Source organism: Cyprinodon tularosa, unplaced genomic scaffold (assembly GCF_016077235.1).
Source record: "Cyprinodon tularosa strain WSP-4 unplaced genomic scaffold, ASM1607723v1 ctg522, whole genome shotgun sequence".
NCBI lineage: Eukaryota > Metazoa > Chordata > Actinopteri > Cyprinodontiformes > Cyprinodontidae > Cyprinodon > Cyprinodon tularosa.
In genome coordinates this window covers 577,803-603,218 of record NW_024039255.1, presented here as the reverse complement: position 1 = coordinate 603,218, position 25,416 = coordinate 577,803, and the positions used below count along the sequence as shown (strand labels likewise).

The window sequence follows — 25,416 nt, the reverse complement described above, 5'->3', positions numbered from 1 at the left end:
GATACAGAAACTCTATCACAAAGTGGTTTGCTTTTTAAAGTCGCACAGTGGGGTCAGCGGATAATGATGTGCAGGGTGCACAGTGGCTGGCAGCTTTCTGCAGAGTCAATAGCTATAGACCACCAGACTTCATGTAGCCTTCAGATAAGCTCAGGAACAGAGAGAGCTTCATATTCCCATGGCAAAGAGGCTGCATCAAAGTCTTATATCACCAAGTGCCATGTAAAGTATTGGATGAATTGTTGTAAAGCATGCTTCTTCCTGGATCTATAGGTTAGGAGACATGTCCTCTGAAGGGGAAAATCCAGTAAAGTAGAAGAGTCCTGGTTAGGAGAACAGTACTCGCCTCACAGCATTGTGAAAATTTGATGCTTGTGTCTTTTCCAGCAACACATTTTATGTGCAGTTAAAGGTATAGTGGAGGATTTTCACCAATTCTTTAAAAGACCCTCCCTCTCCACTTAAAAAAAAAGCACATGCACAACCTTATACCCACTCCAGAGAAGGAAACGCCTATTAAATGTGTGTGAGAGCACGTACAAGCCCATTTCTCCTTATGCAAACTCTGCTTAAAAGTTTCTGTTTGAATCTCTCATATAAGCTTACTTTCCAAAAGAAGATTTGTGTTTTTTTTCCAATATGTCAGACTCACCACCAGTAATTTAAAAATGGGACGCACACATTTTGCATAAACATATCACCAGAATGTTTGAAATTAGGAGGACCACTTATTTTGATGATCCACGAGGAAAAAGAACATCCTCCTCTGTACCGTTAAATAAATAGAAACCTCTTTTTTGCTGTGATGGTCCCACATTTCAACCCTATGAATTAAGAATCCCTCAAATAGATTTGTATGTGTGATGTTGCCGGTCACCTCTATCATGACAGTTTTTCAGAGCTGTCCTTTTTTACACCAAACCCTGTTTAGTTGCTTTGGGTTTTCTTAATGGCAGACAATAAAGACTACCAAGTTTCAACCATATTAACAGGTGGCATGCTTAAGAGATCATCTAAGAGTTGCTGGCCATTGGTTACTGTTAATAACAAAGGGGGTTAAGCTTCAGTTAGCAAATACAGAACAGATAAGCTTAACCAAAATACATTAAAGACATTTTCACCACTAAATACAGCCACTGTTGTTATAAAGGTGCTCCTGCACTGAACACAATTCACACATTTTAAGAAACTTACCTTTTTCAGGAAGATCTTATGAGTCTCAAGACTTCACTTTGTGACTTAATGTTTAATTTGTCTCAGAATTAGGAGCTCTGACCTGACAAAGCCACCTTCTATTAACAAAATAAGCAGATAGCATCATATTTCTCTCCATTTCATGTATTCCCACTGTAAAGTATAGGCGACAAACTTCAGTCCTCAAGCCCCGGTGTACTGCAGCCTGTAAATGTGGCTTTGCTTCAACACAACTCAGTCAACTGAAGTAGCAGATACACATTTTAAATCCAGAAATACATGGAAACGGACGGATGCTTCTTTACTTTTGTAAATTATCTTATTGCATTACAATCATCTCTTTCTGTTGGGTTCTATCAGTGGTTCTCTTTGTACGACTTATTTCTTTCTTTATATTTTCTGGCTTTGATGGACCCTCTTAACAGGTAGAAGCCTCTACCTTTAACACAGTCATTAGCATTATCTCCTGGCGGTCGGAGAGGCCCTCTGTGTTGTATGAAAGCCTGTCTGAGTCAGTTGGAGAGATCATTATCCGACAGGGACTGAACAGAGGGAAAAGAGCGGGAGCTGAATGTGCAAGGCAGAGCTTGAGGGTTTGCTTTGACTCATTCCCAACATCACAGCCTTTATATTAATCCATATTTAATTAGACTTTCCTGTACCGCTCCATCCCTCCTTGTTTACCTTTCCTGTGTTGTTTTTATGAGAGGCGGAGTGAGGGAGGGCAATGGGTAGAAGGTTGTCACATGGGATTACTATTAATTAGTAGGAAGGGGAGGGAAGGTAAAGCCTTGTGAAGCCCCTGGGGATCGGGGGGGGGGGGGGCTGTTTTTCATTTCTCCTGTATGATCTTGTAATTTAGATAGCGCCCTTCTGCTAAAAAAAGCCCAACCTGCTTGTTATTTTAACACATCGCTCGTCATCGCTTTGTTGTTGTGTTTGTGAAAAGAAGAGTGCGGGAAATGCGAAGCGTTTTCGACGCTAATGAAGCGACAGAGATGAAGAAACTGATTTGCATTCGTCAGGTGATTGCTGAAACCTTTGGTGGAGATGATGTTTGGAGAACTTGCCGCTCCGTTAGCTTCTTATAAATGTCTTTCCCCGGCCTGTCATTGACGAATGTCTCAGGATGACTGACTTTTCATCACGGTGATTATTAGAGTGGGCTCAGCTCTGTTGTGGAGGAGTAGAGGCTCACAACTCCATTAAACTCAGTATAAGAAAAGTTTTTTTTTTTCCTTCTACCCCTCATTTCTAAAATGAAAACTTCAATCAGGGTGTTGCCTTTGGGAAGGATGGCGGGTGAAGGTCAGCTTGAATTTTGGCTGTATTAATATGATTCTGTATTAGTCTTTGCACCTGATTTCAGCTCTGAAGAGAAATGCGGTGTTGGCCGGGTTTTGACTTTATGCCACCCATCCATTTTGCTTTCGCTCCGGTTGGCCTTGCAGGAGCCAGGAAAATGGGAGATCGTTCATCACCAGCTTTCTTTGGCTGCGGGCTCCAACATGTATTCAGTCATAGCTCCGCTGACAGTCAGGAAAAAGAACTGCGCACCCACACAAGGAGGGGGGTTGGCTCCTGGACCGTTGACATGGGCGTGGATATAGTCAGGCGTTGGAAGCTTGGTGACGGATTGAGTGACAGCAGCCCTGGCATCTGTATTCTGACAGCATACTGTGACGCTGGTGATATTCAGCTGACTGATCTGTGAGCTCATGCATTTTAAACTCAGCCCCTCATCGTTTTTTTCATGCTTATCTCCTTTTTTTCTTTTTCCAAATTCAGAAAGGTATCCCCATCGGGCAGTTCTGCAAGGACTTCAATGAGAAAACCAAAGAGCTGAAGGAGGGCATCCCGCTTCCAATCAAGATCCACGTCAAGGTGCTTCTCTTTAACCCACCTCACTTAACACCCATCCCTCCCACAAACGGGGTTAATCCCATTGCATGCTGCATAACATCACTGGAGCGCCTCCATTATTCATACTCCACCACTGAAGTAAGCCGTTCTATTTGCATTCATTAATGAAGCAACAATGCCCAGAGGAGCTTGGAGTCAAGAGGCATTACACACATGCACAAATGGGACTTACTCAGAATATGGGTGCTGCTGGTTTGTATTTTACTCCAACAGATATTGTTTTGACTCGCCATACCTCCCCCTCACTTTGAGTGTTGTTTCAAATCAGAAGTTGTGTCTTCCCAGCCGGTGGAATGTGAGTTATAATGAGATTTTTGCTGAAAAGAGGGAGGGTAGCCTAATCCTTTAAAAGGCATGGATTTAGTCTCTGACACAATATCCAGCAACAGCTCTGCCAGCACAGCAGGCGGCTGCATGTTAGTGCCACCTGCTGGTGGGTTTTCCTGCATTGCATGCTGAGTTTCATGTTGGATTTTAAATAAGGAGCTTGAAGAGTGAAACCAGAGGGCAACAGCTGGCAGAGGATCCACAGTGCCTTACTTAAGTATTGTTTCATTTTACTTATAGGTCAAACTCCAAATAATCCATGCTTTTCCAAAACAGTGCATCCTTTTTTGAATTTAGCTAATTTTACTGTTATGTGTTTAAGTAAAATCATTAAGTCTCCTAAGTAGTAAGAAAAAAGCTTGTAGTTAAACCTCGGTCTATATAGTGTAAATGACTCAGTGGTTTGCTAGAGAAGAATAGAGCACATTAGACTGTACATTGGTCAAGGATACAGTTCTGGAAAAAAATTAAGCACATTTAGTTTGTAAAACAATATTTAAACATGTCACAGAGCGCTTTTCAGGTAGTCACCTGAAAAAATTCCCTAAAACTGCAGGCCTGCCAAGCTGACGCCAGGAGAGTGTTGATCAGAGGACGGAGTGAAAAGGCTATAACATTTCCATTAAAAGTTCAAAACAAACCACTGGACTTTGTTTTCCAAGTTTGAAGACGTTTTGTTTCCCATCCAGAAAGCTTTTTTAATTTCAAAATGTCTGAAGTTATGCGGAGTTCTAAGCTTTATAGAGTAGCCCATTAAAGCCTTGATTCGGCTTAGAAAACATTCAAATTAAACTGGAAGGACAGGTCCGACCATAATAACCGTAATGGGGAGCTGTTGAGGTCTTTGTTAGCCTGCAATACCAGATACTGGTCTATTCCTCAGAAAGAGGGGAGTCGTTAGTGGCACTGTTGGCCTGGCTGACCAGGCAGGATGTGTTGGTTCCCTGCATGGCCATGAGGATTATGATAGCAGGAATGAATCAACTCTATCGCTGCTACTCCTATAAAGCCTAGAACTCAACGCTACTGCAGACAATTTGAATTGAAAAAGCTTCTTGGATGGGGAGCAAAACTTCAACTTGGAAAACAAAGTCCAGTGGCTTGTTTTTTTTTACTTTTTTGGAATGACTATGACCTGGATGACTGATTTATATATCACCTCCCCTGCCTATGCAGAAGGCACAGGGAAGCCCATAGCCTGATAGGAGGGTGGATAGTTGGTAAAATAGGTCAGTTATTAAGGAGACTCATAGAAATCTAAAGACTTGAGACTCGAGCTGATGTCCACCTCATGGCGGCACAGTGATCCCAAATGTTGTGTAGCGGTAGGTTTGTTTTAGCTATAACTAGCTTTTAATGGCTGCCAAAGCCAATGAATCTAATTTTCTTGTCTAGGGCACCAGTAGGAAATAATATCTAGAAACAAATAAACACTTACAAGAGAAACACAACTTCCTCCAGTGATAAGAATTTATGAAAAAGATAGTTTGACTTTCAATTAAGATAATTCATTAAACAAACTTTTTAAGCTTGGGCAGTGAGATTCTTTTAAACAACAATAAAACCAAGCATCATGCACTACTTTTTTGTGGTATGTAATTTAAACTATTAAAACATTTATAAACTGTATGGTTATAATTCAACAAAATCTGAAAAGTCTAGGTGATGTAAATATTTTTTTCTTCCTGCTGATGGTTCCTATAATTTTAGAGTAATTATTTCCTCCTCTACAGTAGGGAAATTCAGGTGCATTTTATCCTTCAAACTGTGAATTTGTGCAGCTAATCTGTATGCTGTGCTTCAACATTTCAGCTGGCAATACAGGATCACCATGACACATCACAATGCATAAATAAATATTGAATTAACTGCGGCTGTGCCAACAGTGTAAGCTGCATTGTCCTTCTCTCAATCCAAAGACAGTTTATGCTGAACCGGTTTGATAAAGACAAAGAAGTTCAGGCTACATGTTTAAAGATGCTTGTTGCCCTGGGACTGATGCAGATATAACAGAGTCATCAGTCAAGAAACGGCTGAGGTGCATCACACAAGCAAATGTGTGGAAGGCCAACGGATAAATATCACCTTGGAACAAGGACACATTCTGTTAAAGTAAACATGGCAGTAAATGCAAGCCTCTTCACTTGCGTAGGTTTTTACTACACTGCTTTACAAAAGATTATATTTGCTTTTCCATTTTCATTATATTTTGCTTTGCAGGAGTTGGACTCTGTTGTTTTTTTTCCTTGATCATTAGCTCTTCACCCTCATTTATCTGGTTTCATCCATCTTTACTTCAGTACCTCATCTTTTTTCGAGCATGCTTTATTTTTGACTAACACAAACACATGGTTTGGTTTCTTTGTCTTTAGTGGTGCTTGAGAAAAAGAAAAAAAAATCTTTTTACGTAAAGAAAGCCTGGTTTTATTCAAAAAAGGTAAATTTAAATTGAAATAGAATAGAAGAATTTAACTTTACAATACGCCGTTACAAGTACAAAGAAACCAGATGTAGTTTGCATTTATCCAGAGGTGCTATACAGGATATAAATATTTATTTACAGGTGTACAGAGACTATGTATGTATGGACGGATTATAAATGGTATATATAAATAGAGAGTGATTGTAAATGGCTATAAAATAAATAAATGTGAAAAATATATAAAGACTATACAGAAATGTTAATATATGGATTATGTATACATAATCCATATATTAAGGCATTAATCAGGAAAATTTCTTAGAGACCTTTTCTGTTCTTAAAGGTTTCTTTCTTAAGCAAAGAATTCTTTTGTCCATTTCTCCACTTTCCATAATTTATTACCAAACACTCTACGGTCTGACACAATGGTCAGAGGAGAAGCAGATTCAGTTAAGTTAAAAAAAATACTAATGTAGCATTACAAGTTTCTCAACCAGATAGATGCATACTCCTCAGCTGCAGAGCCTTTTACTCATGGAGTTCCTCAAGGATCTAGGGCCTGCTTTCTTCTTCTTCTATATATTCCCCCTAGTGTCTATTTTTATGAAATATTGAGTCCTGTACAAAAGTTGTAGGCTAATATTCATAAGCCTTATAAATAAAAGAATGATTGCAGAAATATAAATGATTGTTTATTTTTATTATTTTAAAAATACAAAGTGAGAAAAAAGAAAAAATCAAGTCAATATTTGGTCTTACTACATTTTGCCTTCAAACCAGCATCAGTTCTTTTAGGTACGCTTTCCCAAAATTTAGGATTTTGTAGAATTACAGTCAGGTGTATGGTCAACCTATTATTCCAAGTAGGTGCTAATGATCATCAGTGTCACATGAAGGTTTAAACACAGCCATGAAGGGAAAGAAAAACAGCTTTATTGGAGGCTTTAAATTAGGTGCGGAACAGCCAGACTCTGGCTATGAAAAGCAGTTTGAGGTCATTGGAAAATTGAGCACAACAACAAAACATAGGTTGGTTATACTCCATCAATGAGGGCCGGTGCAGACAAAGTTTTCAAAGCAGATTGGGGTTTCAGGATGGACTGCTGAAGAAACTGACAACACTGAGGATCATAGACACAGCTAACGGCCAAGAGAACTTAGTGCAGCCGATTGAAGACACGTCAAGCTTATTGCCCTTCAGAATCCCAAGTCATCTAGCGGTTTCACCAGTACAGAACTGGCAGACACCAGTGGGATCTATGTTGACTCATCTGTTACCATTTCTGACTAGAAATGGGCTTCATGGAAGAGTTGCAACTAAAATTATGTACCCCTGACTTGGAAGCAAGGGCAAGAAAAACAAGCATGGACAAAAACATAGGAACTGGGATAAAGAAAAAAATGCAGGTGCTTTGGGCTGATTTGTCAAAATTTGAAATGTTTGGCTGGAGCAGAAGGCAGTTTGTTCGCTGAAAGTTTTGAGAGCCGTACAAAATAGTGTGTGTCTGCAGGAAACAGTGAAGCATGTAGGAGGTTCCTTGAACATTAGGTAATGGTTTTCAGCAACTGGAGTTTAAGATTTGTTCAGGATTAATAGTTTTCTCAGTGTTGAAAAATATTGGTAGAGTCTCACCCATCATGCAATACCATCAGGCATATGATGGTAATACTACCTAATGAGTGGCCAACGAGCCCAAACAGACAGGCAAACGCATTAAGAGCTATCTTTAGTGTAAAAAAGAAGTACTAGAATTGATGCTGTGGCCCCACAGCTCAACATAACAAAGTGTGTCAAGATGTTTAGAACTACAAACATTCCTTCAAAAACTATGAGCAGGTGTATGTAGAACTGATGTTTTGATTTAGATTTTTTTGACTGATGAAAATAAATGATTAACACATCTATTTTTGAAAGCATTTTTTCACATCTACCTAAAACATGTGCACTGTACTATATTAAATTTTTTTCTTGATTGCTTTCAAATATATCTGCCCATAAAAAACTCCAAAGAGCCATTATTGGATGGTCTAGCCAATAGGAAGGTTTCTATAAACTCAAACTTACTCCAACTCAACTACAGTATATCAGAGATGAAGGTATCTAGTTGATTGGACGTTCTAATATTGTTCTTGATCCTTTTCTGTCATGTCCGCACTCAGGAGTCTTGGCACATTCTTTGACAGCTCCTTTAAACTGAAAAAGCAAACCAGGTCAGCTATCGAAGCATCCTGTTTATTTATTACTACAATTTGTGACTAAAGTAAAGCCTTATATCCTTTCAGAGAATTTTGAAAGATCGATCCATGTTTTTAAATAAGGTTGCCTTAATGATTGCAATTCTTTTTATGTCAGTCTAGACCAATCCATTTACAAATGGCTTATAAAATGCTGTACATTCATATGAACACCCAAGGTCGAACAACCAATCAGAGAAGTAGAGATGATGCTGCCTCCTGTGTTTTAGACCTGAAACTGTGGAACAATCCACCTATCAACATAAAAGCTAGTCAGAATCACAAGATTTGAAGGTGATTTAAAAACTCTTCACTGCTAAATTTACCCACAGTTATTTCTAATACATTTTTTTTGGTAAGTAATGAATTATTGATGTCATGTCTTCCTCTTACCTGTCATCAGCGGTTTGGTTCTAAGTGTGCAGCACCGCGGCACTGCTCACTCATTTTTAAATGCTATATAAAGGAAGTTTGCCAAAGTTGACACACTAAGCTGTAGAAACTCTGGGCTACAGTTGATTGGGGCCATTTTAAAAGATAGCATGAAAAGTGGTTTTGACAGAAATATGAAGAGATTATGGATGCTTAGTCCAACTAATAGAAATACCTTAATTGTCTTACTATGAGGAAATTAATGAAAATCTTTTTTTTTTTCGGATTGCATTAGATGCATATTGCACAAAACAAACATAAGGGATTAAGTGAAGATTCTTCAGATACCTATTTAGGCCTCTGTTCTGTTTCACTGTAATTCATTCTGTGCAGCTATCCTGTTCCCAACCAGACTAAACTGCCCGTCAGTAATGGCATTTCCAAATCGGCATGCTGTGGAGCTTTTTATCAGCCTACATTAAAACACTTTTATATATATTTCAATATATATTCAAATCCTTTCATAGATTTAGCATTACTACGGTAGCCTATTGTTTTACATGCGTTAGCAGTACTGCCTTTAAAATACATAGATTTATTTCAAACACATACATGTATTGTGTGAATCACATTATCTGACCACAGGGTATTTCTTCTAAAGCTGCTCCTCTATGGATCCTTTCTAAAATATGTCTCTTTGTTTAGGTTAAAGGTCAGATTTTCTGCTGGTTTGAATTCTGATAATAACTGATTTAACCTATAAAGTGATAAATTATATCTGCTGTTTAATACATTTTCTGATGCTACATGACTTTAATGTTTGTTCCCAGGTCTCATGCCTTTAAGGAAAGAATAAAATCACTACACCACAGAGAGTTTGAGTGTTAGGGAGAAAAAGTATTTAAAATCGATACATTTTTAGATCTGCACTTGTTACTTTATTAGCTTCCTCTCTTATTTCAATAGTTTTAATTTTTGGAAAAAATGACAAGTAACTCCTTAAATGATGATATTTTCAGTTAAGAGAGGTGGTTAAGAAATGTTTATTTTTGGCTATTTGGGTATTTAGTCGATCTGTTTGCTGAAAGCATAAATCTGTGATTAACCTCATTGTCCTTTGAAAAAATAACCGCCATTTATCTTGATTACTGACACCTGGCATCACATAGCCACACCTGTGGAGCCTGGCTTGGTGTTTATAGAACGGATAAACCAGGATGCACTGATTACACTGGGGAAACCTGGTTTAGCTCTTATCCTGGGATCTCTGAACCCAGTTGTCATTCCATCTCATGGCGCAGTTTAGGTCAAAATACAACCAATCTATTTGAGTTCAGCCCATTCAGTCACACAGTCAGCTTCTAACTCAGTTACATGCATTTTTTTTATTTGTCTTTGGAAGTATAATTTTTAGGTACCTTTTTTATACAAGAACGTTAAAAATGCTTTACAGAATGGGCTTAGAATATGAACACTATTTTGGAAAATTAACACAAACAAAATAGCCAAGAGAGAAACTGAGCTGATAAAGAAGGTTTTTTTTTCAACCTTTATGAGGAAGCTGCAGTAATACAATGTTTTCTCTCCTGAATTAAACAACCTTCAGGTTAAATTAAAAAAGAAACAGATGCTGCCATTGTCTTTCTGTTTTTGGTGTAGGAAACAAGAGTAAATAGGTGCTACGTGGCTGGTTTTTGCAGACCACCCAATTATGTTAATCCTGTAATTCCTCATCTCGTTTGAGAAAACACTACAGGTTTAATTCAGCCATTCAGGACATCTCTTTTTTAACAGGGATGTTGAAGGTGAGTCACTGTGTCCACACCTTGAGGCTTCCTCTCTCTGGTTCTTTTTCCTGAAAAGAGATCACTCAGGACAAACTCTTTAAATAACACTTAATAACTAATATGCATTAAATAACCATTAGGCATGACAACAGGTTCTGATAGAAATTGTAGTCTTACTCAGATCAGAGAAGTTGCCTAGGATCACAGAAGGCAGCTGCATACCCCTGCTCTCACTTCTTGGGAAGTGTCCCCGATAAGCAGTTAAAAAGGCATTTTATACATCTCCAGTCTGCCACCTCATCACATCATTACATCATACACGTTAGCAGATCATATGACATCCATGGCTCCAGCCATATCAGAATATTACACTTTGTTCTTAGCTGAAGGACACCGCTCTCATTCCATTTCCCAAATTTGCCTTGTACAAAATGAAGATTATAACTGTATATCGGGACAGAGGAACTGTCTTATTTAGATAACCTATTGGGGACAAACATCACTTCTGACATGCAACAGGCAGCTAATATGAAGGTGTAATAAACTCACACATCATCAATGATAACTAGAAAATTTCTAAAGAAATTTTGAGGGGGGCCACCTACTGCCCGGTTTCTCAACCCGGCTAATGGTGGGGTCAACTTTCATGGCTGTAGGTCATTCACAACCCGAATGGGAAGATAAACAAAAAGGTTTGTCACTCCTGCTCCTCTCATTGGATTACATGCAGCTCCTCAGCTTCACTGAGCTTTCAGCTGCTGAAAAACCCCTCCGAACAAAGGAGTGCTGAGCTAAAACCATATAAGTTATTAAAATAATAGTTTCACCGTGAGTGTCACCCATCCCTCGACTTCAACTATGCCAACTTTGGCACCTGTGCATCATTCAGAACAATATTTATGACGAGTTGAAAACACATAGTCTAATTCGTTTTCCTCCCCTCTTCTGGTCAAAAACCAATGGAAAAAAGGCTGAGATTTCCATCAACTTTAGGTCGGTCTGGAGGGTTTTTAAGGAAAAGTATAAATCCTACGGTAATTCCAAAGAAATTGTGTGGGTGCAGAGGTTTCAGTCTACAAACTGACCAAAAATGGTGACTTTAGCTATAAATATGTGGCTGTGACGGCAAGTTCAAAATGTTTCATGCTCCTAAAAATCCGGCCGCCTCACCCTCTAGGATTTCAGATGCTCCACTCCAGGAGGCTGGATTTTGCTAAAACTTTGTGGCGCTTGAAGTCTGATTTTACAAAAACCATAGCTGTTATGAAAAGACCATCTTCAGTTTTAGAAAGACGAAGGATTTATCTACAAACTGAGCTTTAAACTGTTTTCTGCGTGAATGTATGGCGACACAGTGAAGTGCTGTTTTAAATGCTTTTTCTTTTGCCGTCCCCATTCATTTGGCAGTGGCCTCCCTAATTATCCTAACAGGAATAAATCTCGATCCATGAGATCTGATGTCTGATGCCACTTTGTCTGGTTTAAGAAGAGGGGAAGGAAATGGTAAAACAGAAGTACGGATCAGAGTTATTTTCTGTGCAAAAGAAAATAAAGAGTAAAGAAAGTAATTGGCAGGAATGGCTCCAATAGTGGTTTCCCTTTTGTAAGAACCGGTTAAGAAACTCAGCAGCACATATTTTAGCCAGAATTATCTTCACAATTTCTATTGTTTGCTAAATACTTACAGGAAGTGGAAAACCTACATTCATATAATCATTGTTGAGTTGACTTAAAAATAAACTTGTTAGCTGATGTTATCCATATAAATATATAGTTTTGCTTAACACAGTGCTGAACCAGAGGTGCCATAGTGTCATGTGGACATTTTTTTCTATTTTTTGCTGCACTAGTTTATTTTCTTTTTGTTAAACTGTTACAGAGACAGAGGGGTATTTCTCTTGACTCAGATTGCTTTTTAAGTCATTTTGACCGTTATCTCGGACAGTAAATGTTCCTCAAGAGCTCCCTCCTGCACAGAGGCTCTGTTCTGTTTCTTTTTCTCCCTGCTTTAAAAAAAGACTACTGAAATTTTTTTATTTTATAAAAACGGCAAAGCAAACCAAAAACTCCTTACTGGAACTTTTACAAGCAATAACCAGCAAAGGTTTCTCCCGGATGGAGAGAAATTCAGTTTCCTCTGCTGAAAGGTCACTGCTGTTAGATAACTCGATGCTGATGACAAATCACCAGCCCTGTTGATTCTTCTCACCGCAGCCCACAGTCTACTGTTTGCTATTTTTTATGAGACATAGAAATTGATCCAAAGCAAACTTTCTGCCAGATTATTTATTGATTGGATCAGTGTGTCAGTTTTTGTTTTGACAGGGGTCTGCAGAAAGGTGGTGGAGCTGGATTTAAAAGGAAAGGGGTCAGAATAATTCAGTGAGGATGATGAGATTATTTTTGTTTTGCTCCTGAAGGCAGCGTGGAGACAGAGGGACGGAAGATCTGCCGAGCAGATGTTCAGCAGCTCTTGGAGGCGGATGAAAAATAAAAGTCCATCTAGTCAGTTCATTATAATTTTATGAGTTTGTTGGAATTTCTATGGTTGTTAGAGTAAGCTGGCGTTTACCTCCAAATTACCAGGGGACTAAATGAGTGTAAAAATGCTTTTACTCCAGATTTATCTTCAGTAAAATGTCTCCAAACTGACTGGTTTGTTTATCTTTAAAGTGTTGCCTGCTAAAACGGCCTATAAAGAGAGGCGTCAAAAATATCCGTAAAAACCAGATGCTCTCCTGAGGATTCATAAGAGACTAAAATAATCTAAAGAGCAAATCCTGCTTTTTAAAGCACTTAAAACATGCCAAATCTTCCAGGGGTTTATTATATTCCAACATCTCTGATGCTCCTCAGAATCTGGGAAAAAAATAAGCCTGCATTTATGTAAAAATTAAATGCACCCGCTACTGCTTCCAAAGAATATAAGAGCAAAATTAGTGGCTAGGTGCAGCTTATCAATTGGACTCAATTAACTGATTATCTTCAGTGAATGGGCTTTATGAACGCAGGAGTTTGACTGTTTAATGGACTAGAGGTGTTTATTTATACTATGCCAAGGAATAAAAAAAGAAAAAAATTATATAATATTAGCAATCACTTGAAAAAGCAAATTTTTTACCAAAATAAGAAAAAAGACTTGAATAAAGCATATTTTTTATTCGCATTACTTGTTTTATAAATATTATTTTTAAATGAAATATAAAAAAGTATTTTTAACAAAGTATTAAAAAAGTTATTATTAACTGGCAAAATGGATACATATAAATAAAGATATAAAATTTCTCCACTGATCATTTGTTGAAAAGCTGTGATTCAAAAACATTATATTCTTTGTTATTTTATTGTTGAAGGAAATAAATGTCCATTTTGAAATAAAATTTAAGTAGGAAAAAAAAAAAAAGAACTAATTATTTAATAATATTTAGAACATCTTTGAAAACAATTAACTGTGTTTGTTTCTTTCTTACAAAGGAAATTAACATTTTTAAGATGTAAAAGTTTTTAAAAAGCGCTATATTAAAAAATAAACTAAATATTATAAAAAAATATACAAATATAATTGATTTTTAAAATTAAAGTGAAGCAATAAAATACATTGTTTAAAAAGATCTTAGAATACATTCAGGAAACACTGAGGAAAAACATACAGTATTTAAAGACAACATGTTGAAAGTAGCCTTTTGCTTAACGTATAAAAAGTGAGATAATAAAAAAAGATATTTTAAAATATGAAATGTAATTTAGGACAAAAGACACTAAATATTTCACACGTTAATTTTTTGAGTGTGCTTTTTTTCCCAGTAGCATATGCAGTTTATTTGTATTTTTCTCCCATCTCTTCAAATTTCCGGGTCATTAAGTAAAATGATCTTCAGCCTGTTGTGTTTTAGTTTGAGACAAGAAAAGAAAAACAGAAAATAAAATAAAACATATGTCGTATCAATCTGCAATTTTTTCCCCTCCAGTTTTTAACTCAACTAAACCTGAATCCACTTTCCATTACAGAAAGTTCTTTAGTACAATCTCCCATCAGTATTATTAACTAAAAGGACTTAACAGCTGGACTAGAAAGCTTCCAGCACACATTTAGTCAACATGTTCTTCTAGCCTCATGTTTGTCACGAGAATTGATAACATCAAGTGAACTGCATGTAAAAATAAACCTTAAACTTGTTTGTTTCTTTTCCCTGATGTTCAATGACAAACCAGACACAGCAGATGTCTTATTGTTTCACTGGATAATTATGTCTCAGAGAAAAATAGAAAAAAAAGAAGATCCCTCCTTGTGACTGACTGATTTATGATCCTGCTGCTGTAATAAAGAGACAAACTAAGAAAAACAGCAACAGCCATAAATTATTATCCACAGTTCTGGAATTGAAATCAATCTGTCATTTCTAAGTATGAAAAATGAATCTAAAACAATGTTTGACAATCCCTATATATGATCTCTTCAAAAGATTTCAAACCATTTAAAAGTTTTCAGATCGTCTCAGATTATAAAGGCAAACTATAATTTATAAAAAACTGGTTCTAATGTTACCAACCCACATCTGCTGATGCTCTAGATGTGCAGGGGAAGGTAGAGACCCCAATAGACCTGAGGTGTAATTTCAGCAAAAACTGGTTTTATATTAGTAAAGAAAATAGGGATTTGCTCTGGGGGGTGAATGTAAATGCACACTTTTATGATTTTATTTTTCAAAAATTGGAAGAAAAGCCATGATTTCTTTACTTCAACTCAGAAATATAGGCGACTTTATGATGGTTTTACACAAAGAATTGAAAACAGATATTTTCATACAATGTTCAAAAGATCACATTATTCTAACTGCTTTATTTTACAATATTCTTATATTTTTCTGTTTAAGAACAGTTAGAATCAGCAGAATCCTTACTTGCTAAATACCTGAGTGTAGTGGGAAATAATCTATCCCCTATTAATTCCCCTCTATATATATTTATGTAGGTATATATATATATATATATATATATATATATATATATATATATAGTCAGAGAAGAGCTGGAGAAAACCTGGAAGGTCAAAGCAGTGGTACCCGTGGTAATTGGAGAACTCGGGGCAGTAACTGTCAAACTTGAGGAGTAGTTACAGCAGATCCCTGGAAATACATCAGACATCTCGGTCCAGAAAAGTGTAGTTCTAAGAACAGCAAAAATACTGTGCAGAACCCTCAAGCTCCCGGGCCTCTGGTAGAGGACCCGAGGTTGAAGGAAAAAAGGGGGAGACTGCCCACGGTGGGTGAGGAAGAATTTTATATACAGATTTATGAGAGCACAGTTTTATTTGTTTATCCTCAGAGCTGCTAGGCCACAACATGTCTAGGATAGAGGATAGTTATCATAACATTAAAGTGAGATTATTTTGACAGTAATCTCCTAATTCTTCAAATTCAGAAGTTGACATCCATTTCCTCAGTATTCAGTAGACCTGGCTTTAACAGTGGGACTTGGGACAAACGTTTTCGCTCTCCTTCGACGAGCGTCTCAGTAGTTTGCTGAAGTTTTGACCGCTTCCTCCTGAGAGAGACGTTACTCTTATCTTGTTTGTAGTCAAACAGTAATCCTGTTTTTTTCTGCTTCTTTTTGGACTGATGGTATACTCTTCAGTATCCCTTCCACTCATATTGGTTTCATCCAGCATATGATTGATCTTCTACCATTGCTCTGGGTTTGAGGCACACATTTCTGACTGAAACACGCCCATCTCTGTGAATCAGAGCCTGACTCTTTCTTGAACAACTTGATTTCTGGAATTTTCTATTCTTTTTATGCTTGTTTCTAATTGTGTGAGATTAGCATGGCAGCATGATGGCGCATAAAGAAGCAGTCTGTTGGAGATGTTGCCTCAAAAATATATTCAGAGGAGCCTAAGAAAGACCTGACACCATCTAATAGTTCAAAACCAGTGCAAAACTTAGCGTTTAACTTCTTGTTTTGGCTGTAAAATTCCACTAAAATCCACTGGAATTTTCAAATGTTGCGTTTCTGCTCTGATGCAATGATCACTTCTTTTATTGTTGTTCAATTGTGTCTCCTCAGCCTGACAGAACGTATGACCTGAAGATCGGTCAGCCTACCGTCTCCTACTTCCTCAAACAGGCGGCAGGAATAGCTAAAGGGGCCGGTAAGACAGGTGAGAAGTCCTGGAAGCTCTGGCTTCACTGAAGCAGGCATGTCTTCATGCTGGCAGTCTGTTATGATTGATGTTTTATTAATGAGAGGAGGGAGCACCGGAGCTCAGGCTGCATCCCCACATTTTTGCTTCAAGCTATCCTCATTGTTTCCTTGCTCCAGCATCGCATCCCGTGTCGCAAACCCCAGCTGCACACCCAGGGGTTTGCTCTGTTCACTCTGTCTACTTTTCTGGCAAACTTTCTGCAATGCTCACAGCCTGAATAATGTTTTATGTATCCTTTTTTTCCCTATTGTGGATGTGAAGGCCAAGAGACAGCTGGGATTGTGTCGGTGAGAGCCGTGTACGAGATCGCACAGGTAAAAGCTCAGGACGAGTGCTTCAAGATGAGGGACTCCTCCCTGGAGACGGTCGTCAAGAGCATCGTCGGCTCAGCCCGCTCGCTGGGAATCAAAGTTGTTAACAAGTAAGCTCACATTCTGTAATCATTGTCTGGTCCAACATGTTTTACATATTGCCTTTACCGTGTTCTTGAGAAATCTGTAATAGGCCAAGGTTGTTCAGCTGCCTTGAAAGCACAAACCTTTTTAGAAATGCCGAAGAATTTGTCTAGAGGCCCGTAGAAGAGAAACTCTGACTTAGAATTTAATGTGGAGAGAAAGGACAGCTGTCATATCGTTGTTGTTTTCTGTATGTCCTGCTATGCACTCAGATGTCCACTAGAGATCAGCAGAAGAACTACTGAACAATGAAATCTGAGGGTGCTCATCTTTATTTTTTACTCTAATAAAGTGTAGTAAAATATTTACAATGTGCTTTAAAGCAGGTTATTATCGTAGGTTCTGATTTATGACTAAATAGGACTTAAATTTTATTTGTCCGACTTTCACAATCCGACTTGGAGGAAAAAAAACATTTATTTAGACGATCACCTGTGTTTAAGCAAGACCTTTCCTCTTCAGCATAACATCTAAATTTGTATAGGAAAAAAAAGCTAATAAAGAAAATAAGATTGCCTTTTTAAACTGTAAACTCTTGTTCCTAAGGAGGGGTCATTTAAACGGGTGGCATTTAAACCAGTAAAGCTTTTTAAATAAGCAGCAGAAGTAACTGAAAAGAAGAAGTAGCCAATGCTATCAAAACTCATCTGATGCTGTCTTGATTTTTGCTCTTCCTCTGTGTTCTTTTGGTAGTGGGGCTGTAGTTTTCTTTAGAGGGCCAGAGAGTAATGCGTCACAGTGGTTCTCCATATCATAACAACGTAAATTCACCTTTCTACTGTGGCCAGAGAGAGAAACGTCCAACTTTGGCCATCATCTTTATCTGTAAAATAAGAAGTTTGTTACTTTTCTAATGTATGTGGGGAAAAAAAATCCAATTTTGATACAATTTTACACCCAATTAAAGGTATAGTGAAGGATTTTTACGAATTTTAAAAAGACCCATCTACCCCACTTAAAAAAAAAAAATGCACATGCACAACCCTGTATCTGCTCCCGAGAGGGAGCACCTATTAAACATATGCGAGAGCATGCACAGCCAATTTCTCCTCTCACACTTGCTGTTTGCTTCTCTCATATAAGCTTACTTTCCAAAACAAGATTTGCAATGTGGACAATCACGTAGGACTGCCTTACGTAAACATATCATCAGACTGTTTGACAATTAGGAGGACCACTTATTTTAATGACCCACCCAGAAAAAGAAGTTCCTTCACTCTACCCTTAAGGATTCACTGCATGTGTTGAATTCCTCTGAATAACCAGTAGTTATTGGCCCAAAAGGCCCAGATTGAAAGGATTTAGTAATTTGACTGTTAGGATTATTTCTTACTTTTCCTGTATGTACTTGTTAAACCTTAGTAACGGCTGCCTGTTATGTGTTATGGCTAATGTTTTCCCAAGCAGTAAACGGGCAGAGTGGATCATTCTTTACAGAGAGCTTTGTCTGTGTGCATTTGGTTCGTCCTTGATCTAGAACACTGTTATGTTGATATGGCTTGAGTCAGTGGTGTCTCTTCATTTACAAGCAACATGTGTACGATGGGGCATTGTGACCCTGGAGACGTATAAAAGGTTGTTTAGCTGTTATTCTGGGCTGCACACTTCTGGACGAAGTGAGCCTGATGGTAACCATGAGGCATTTCTCTGCTCTCTTTAAGATCAATTCTGTTATGTGCAAAAGTTCAAGGGGGGCGAATACTTTTGCAAGGCACTGCATACATTATGAAATGTTATTTAAAGTGTGATTCTGAGTGATTCTTCTCAGGAAAGAATCCAGGAGAGAAAACTTGAAGCTGTAAACATGCAGAACCTTCCTTTACATCACCAACTTGTTTGCTCTGACTTTAAACTATGTTTTGAAGACCTGATTTGAGTTTTTACTGGCATGTAAAGGTCAGAATTTCATAAAACCAGACTTTACAGACTGGAAACTTGATCAGTCACCAACTACATAAAGGGTTTAATTGCTATAATACCAATAGATTTAAAATGTAAATTAAAAAACTTTTTTCTTTTCAAAACTGATATTCCTATTATATCATGTTTTATTGCAACCCAGTCTCATGGGAAAATGTACCCCCACTACGTTGGTCCACACTGCAAAACGTAGTGGAGGTACATTAATGGCCATTTTTTTGTGGTACTGTTACGTTTCTTCTGCCTATACGTTTTCTATTGTTTTACGTCCTAGTCACGTGACTTTCAAGATTCCAGCTGGGAGAAGAAAAAAATATATATAGATGGCCGACATTCGCTCATTTTTCTGTGGAAAGATTAATAACTTGAGTTTGTTTTTGCATTAAAATAAGTTTTGGATTACATTTCTAGTGAGAAATGTATAGTTTGTTGCCAGAATATTTACTCAGGGAATGTACATATTCACTTGCTTGTTCGTTTCTTGCAAAGATTTTTCAAGATAATGTGAAACTGTAACATTTTGGTATAAACATGGCTGAGATTTCTCTAACTTTTAGTGGGAAAATCAATAATTTCAATCAGTTTCTGCATTTAAATGGGTTTTGATTACATTTATAGCGAGAAGTGTAGGGTTTATTTACATAATATTTACTTAGTGAACATACATAATCACCCGCTTGCTAGTTTTTGCTACGTTTTTCGGATCTCGTCAGGATTATGTGAAATTGCAACGTTTTGGCTGCTACCCATCGCCTAGCATTTAGCTGCCGCCCCGATTCAACATTGAATTCTTTGTGATTTAACTCCATCTGACGGATCAAACCCTCGCCACTGCGTGCGTTGCGTCTGAGGTTGATTTTCAGATCAATGCATTACGTCGTGGCATACGGGAGAAACTAATTAAACTAGTTAAAAAACGGATCATGGGTTAAGATCGGATGTGTTTTATTTGGAAATCTACCGGATCCTTTGTGCATTTAACTTCCTGTTTGGTGCGATCTCATTGATGGGTTTTGACCAGATTTTGACCAAAGAGGAACTAAAAAAAAAAAAAACAACATTAATTTAAATACACAACCAGCATATCTGGAATCAATGACAGAGAGCATACATAATCACCCGCTTGCTAGTTTTTGCTACGGTTTTTCGGATCTCGTCAGGATTATGTGAAATTGCAACGTTTTGGCTGCTACCCATCGCCTAGCATTTAGCTGCCGCCCCGATTCAACATTGAATTCTTTGTGATTTAACTCCATCTGACGGATCAAACCCTCGCCACTGCGTGCGTTGCGTCTGAGGTTGATTTTCAGATCAATGCATTACGTCGTGGCATACGGGAGAAACTAATTAAACTAGTTAAAAAAAGGATCATGGGTTAAGATCGGATGTGTTTTATTTGGAAATCTACCGGATCCTTTGTGCAATTAACTTCCTGTTTGGTGCGATCTCATTGATGGATTTTGACCAGATTTTGACCAAAGAGGAACTAAAAAATAAATAAAAAACAATTTAAATACACAACCAGCATATCTGGAATCAGTGACAGAGAGCGACTGGGACCAGAAGTTTATTAATTTCTCCCCACTGATTTCCATTCAAAATATTTTCGATCCCACCGGGCTCTAGGGAAGGGGCGGGCATACCGCCACCTACTGTTCATGAGTGTGTAGCAACATTGTTTTACATCTATTAAATTCTATTTTTTAATTTTGTATTCTGAAGATAAATAAATAATGCTTTCCTTAATCTATAAATATCTTTTATATTTCCTTTATTTCCCAATAATCCTTTAAGACTCCATTCTTGGCCTGTCCTCTTTTCAATTTCTTCCTTTCAGGTCCAGATGTTTTACAGTTCATCAATACGTGTTCTATATTTTCTATCTCTCCACATCCTTCACATTTATCATTATTTTTCCTCCCTATTAAGTATAAATTGTCATTTAAATAAGTATGACCTACTCTTAATCTGATCATTATTATTTCTTCCCTTCGGTTTCTCTCATTAATATTTCTATTTAATACTGACTTTTGTACTTTATATAACCTTCTTCATTTTTATCTTCATTCCACCTTTTTTTTTTGCCATTTTTCAATTTCTTTCCTCTTAATAAATGATTTTCCTTCCCCTTTCCCTAAAGGAATTGTAATTGTTATTGCCTCCTCTAATTGCTAATTTGTCTACTACTACTACATTTTCCCACTTTGACCTTTTAAGGTTAGCATATTGACCAAAAGCTGACACCAAAAATAAAGCAATCGATTATGTACAACAATATGCTACATTTAATGAAGACTAATACAGATTTTACTCCCTTATAAGAGTTTAGTTTTAGGTTTTATAGGGGAGAGTTTGTATCGGCAGTCATCTGGGAATCTTTTATGTATTTACTGGTAAAGAATATGCTGATGAAGGTTCTCAGTCATCCAGGTCAAAGTCATTCCGTAAAATTTTTTTTTGATATTTTTTCCGGTAGATTTCCAAATAAATGGGACGGTAGATTTCCAAATAAATGTTTTTGATATTTTTTGAATTTTTAAGGAATACTGGTAAAGAACAACCTCTCAACCCATTTAATGTAAATGTTGCGTCGAACCAGAAAGTTATTTGAAGAGCATAGATGCATAAATATGTGCATAGCTTTAACAAGGGCCTCATGAAGGTCTGTTCTGTTATTCTCTTTTGGAGAATATAGACATTGTGGGCATTCATTTCCCTGATAAGCTGGTGAAGATTCTTAGACATCCAGGTCATAATCATTCCAAAAAAAAAACAAGTTTGAAGACTTCCCATTCAGGACGTTTTTCAATTCAAAATTACAGTAGCCCAACAAATCCTTGTTTTGGCTAAGAAAATATGCAAATTGAACCTGATGCCTGATCCCAATAGCTTGACTCTGAACCGAATTTGATCCCTATTACTTTTTGGCCACATGCACATTATTGTGCTGCCTGGTCAACCCTATGAAAATGTTCTGGAACTGCCACTGAACTGACACCCAATGCATGGAGGGTAACCCAAAAAGGGCCATTGTTAGAGAAACTGGGTGCCTACAAAGTGCTGTTTTCAAGCTAATTAATGGAAAGTTAGGTGGAATGAAAACTAGACAAATAACAATTACAATTTCTTTAGGGAAAGGGGAAGGAAAATCATTTATTAAGAGGAAAGAAATTGAAAAATGGCACAAAAAAAAGTTGGAATGAAGATAAAAATGAAGAAGGTTATATAAAGTACAAAAGTCAGTATTAAATAGAAATATTAATGAGAGAAACCGAAGGGAAGAAATAATAATGATCAGATTAAGAGTAGGTCATACTTATTTAAATGACAATTTATACTTAATAGGGAGGAAAAATAATGATAAATGTGAAGGATGTGGAGAGATAGAAAATATAGAACACGTATTGATGAACTGTAAAACATCTGGACCTGAAAGGAAGAAATTGAAAAGAGGACAGGCCAAGAATGGAGTCTTAAAGGATTATTGGGAAATAAAGGAAATATAAAAGATATTTATAGATTAAGGAAAGCATTATTTATTTATCTTCAGAATACAAAATTAAAAATAGAATTTAATAGATGTAAAACAATGTTGCTACACACTCATGAACAGTAGGTGGCGGTATGCCCGCCCCTTCCCTAGAGCCCGGTGGGATCGAAAACATTTTGAATGGAAATCAGTGGGGAGAAATTAATAAACTTCTGGTCCCAGTCGCTCTCTGTCACTGATTCCAGATATGCTGGTTGTGTATTTAAATTGTTTTTTGTTTTTTTTTAGTTCCTCTTTGGTCAAAATCTGGTCAAAATCCATCAATGAGATCGCACCAAACAGGAAGTTAAATGCACAAAGGATCCGGTAGATTTCCAAATAAAACACATCCGATCTTAACCCATGATCCTTTTTTTAACTAGTTTAATTAGTTTCTCCCGTATGCCACGACGTAATGCATTGATCTGAAAATCAACCTCAGACGCAACGCACGCAGTGGCGAGGGTTTGATCCGTCAGATGGAGTTAAATCACAAAGAATTCAATGTTGAATCGGGGCGGCAGCTAAATGCTAGGCGATGGGTAGCAGCCAAAACGTTGCAATTTCACATAATCCTGACGAGATCCGAAAAACGTAGCAAAAACTAGCAAGCGGGTGATTATGTATGTTCACTAAGTAAATATTATGTAAATAAACCCTACACTTCTCGCTATTAATGTAATCAAAACCCATTTAAATGCAGAAACTTATTGAAATTATTGATTTTCCCACTAAAAGTTAGAGAAATCTCAGCCATGTTTATACCAAAATGTTACAGTTTCACATTATCTTGAAAAATCTTTGCAAGAAACGAACAAGCAAGTGAATATGTACATTCCCTGAGTAAATATTCTGGCAACAAACTATACATTTCTCACTAGAAATGTAATCAAAACTCATTTTAATGCAAAAACAAACTCAAGTTATTAATCTTTCCACAAAAAAAATGAGCGAATGTCGGCCATCTATATATATTTTTTTCTTCTCCCAGCTGGAATCTTGAAAGTCACGTGACTAGGACGTAAAACAATAGAAAACGTATAGGCAGAAGAAACGTAACAGTACCACAAAAAAATGGCCATTAATGTACCTCCACTACGTTTTGCAGTGTGGACCAACGTAGTGGGGGTACATTTTCCCATGAGACTGGGTTGTTTATTGTCTTTGAAATTCAGTTCTTTGACTTACTCAGAAAAAATATATAAATTTTAAACCTAAATCCTCCAGGGATGTGAAAAATTCATAGTTTATTTTGGGTGGACAGCACACTGCAGTAGAGGACCCACCTGCTCTCTTAGATTATAAATAGCAAAAAAGCATTTTTTTTATCTCCTCCTAAAAATATTTAAGTTGATGCAGATGTTCAGTTATTCAGATCTCTTTCAAAATGTTGAACTAAAATAAATCTTTTTGTTTATGAAGACAGTATCGCCTATCGTTGGGGCTTTGTCTGCTCTAACAAAAGACATAGGTGCTTTTCTGCAGGATGCAATCAGTGTATAATAACCTTCTCTGAACCACCCCATCCAAATGTTTAGTGTTTCATATAAACAGGTATTTATAATTCTTGACAAACATGCTGTTCAGTTTATTTTGCCATCAGCTACTGTGTGTTATTATTCAGAGACATTCGCCCTTTTTCTGTTTTTGCTTCCCTTAATGAAGTACTTCTCCTGGAATCAGTTTCAGACCCTTCAAACTTAATGTCCCCTGTGGCTGCAGCGCATTATAATTTATTGCAAGTAACCTCCGAAGAAAAATTGGTATCTTTGCCTCGTTAATAAACGGTGGATTTATCTGAAGATGATCAGTTCAGCGCTGCTGCAGTAAGGACGTTATTGTTGGATTCTTAGGCGCTGTTACCCAGACAGGTTAATGTTTCAAACAGGGCTCCATCTAGTCGTTTTATTAAGATGAAACCACAAGGTGAAAGCATTTTCTTTGCTGAAAGGAAGCCTTTTTAGAGTATTTTTGCAGGTAAGTTGTAATCAATCTGACTTTTCTTTTGTTTTTTGAGTTCTTTATGGCACTAGTGGCTCATTTTTTATGGTCAGTAGGCACAGGTCGGATTCGAACCCTGGTCGCCCATGTGCGCTACCCACTGCACCACCAAAGCATGCCCTGGCTTTTGTTGTCTAATAACTCTTTGTTTTCTGTCCAGTCTCTCAGCAGATGAGTACAAAGTCTTCTTGGAGCAGAGAGAGGAGAAGCTGAAGGCGGATGCTGCAGCAGCTGCAGCAGCCGCCGCCGAAGCCGCATCTGGCAAGAAGAAATGAAAACCTGCAACTCTCTTCTTTATTTCCACTTTATACGTGTACTGAATTCTTTAAAAAACTTGTTAATAAAAGTTTAATTTAAACAAAGAGTCACCTGTTTTTTTGTCTTCTTTTGATCCTCACCCATCAAGTCTGGTTTTGAAAATATTTATAACCCTAATTCATTGTTTTCCTGAACTGAGATGCTGAGATGTAATTGTTATTTCTCTGTAGAATGTTCATCTTTGATGATATTATCCATTTTTAACTCTTATGGATGTGGTTTGGCCCAAAGACAGCTTGTGCAGAAAGATTCCTCCAAATTTCACGCATCATTTCAATCATTCTGGGACTTAAAAGTTACAGCACATTAATTATTGGTTAAAACATCATGAATATTAGATGCAGAGATATTTTGAAGTGATTGAATGCTAGAGGAAACTCTGTTCTTTAAGCGAAACATTTTGTATACAAGGTTTTTTTGCTGCAAGATTTACTAATATTTACCATATCTGTGTAAATAATCAGGAACATTTACCTCCAAAACTGAGAAATGTAAAGAATTTTTCCATTTAAAGAAAAGCTTTACTTCAAAAATGTTTAAACTGCATGGCTTAAGGTAATGAGCAACTTTGAAAGATTAAATATTTGAAGCAATTGTTTTTGTAAAAGCAACAAAAACAAAAGTAAAGATTCTTTAGACCCCACAAATTCAATTAAAATATTTGGTCTAATCTTTCCTTCCTTCTTCCTGTGGTAAATTTCCTCATCCTTTTTTTTTATATAAAAAAC

The 25,416-nt window shown here is 37.1% G+C and overlaps 1 protein-coding gene across 1 annotated transcript in view; it reads left to right on the top strand.

Annotated features, from left to right (window-relative positions):
* The window catches only part of mrpl11 (mitochondrial ribosomal protein L11), a 125,802-nt gene extending 101,068 nt beyond the window's left edge, over positions 1–24,734 (top strand). Inside the window, exons 3-6 of the mRNA XM_038303983.1 lie at positions 2,983–3,078; positions 16,327–16,420; positions 16,727–16,886; positions 24,531–24,734. Coding sequence (XP_038159911.1) covers positions 2,983–3,078; positions 16,327–16,420; positions 16,727–16,886; positions 24,531–24,645 — 465 coding nt within the window. The 3' untranslated portion in view covers positions 24,646–24,734. The remainder of the gene's footprint in view (positions 1–2,982; positions 3,079–16,326; positions 16,421–16,726; positions 16,887–24,530) is intronic.
* Positions 24,735–25,416: the final 682 nt, after the last annotated feature.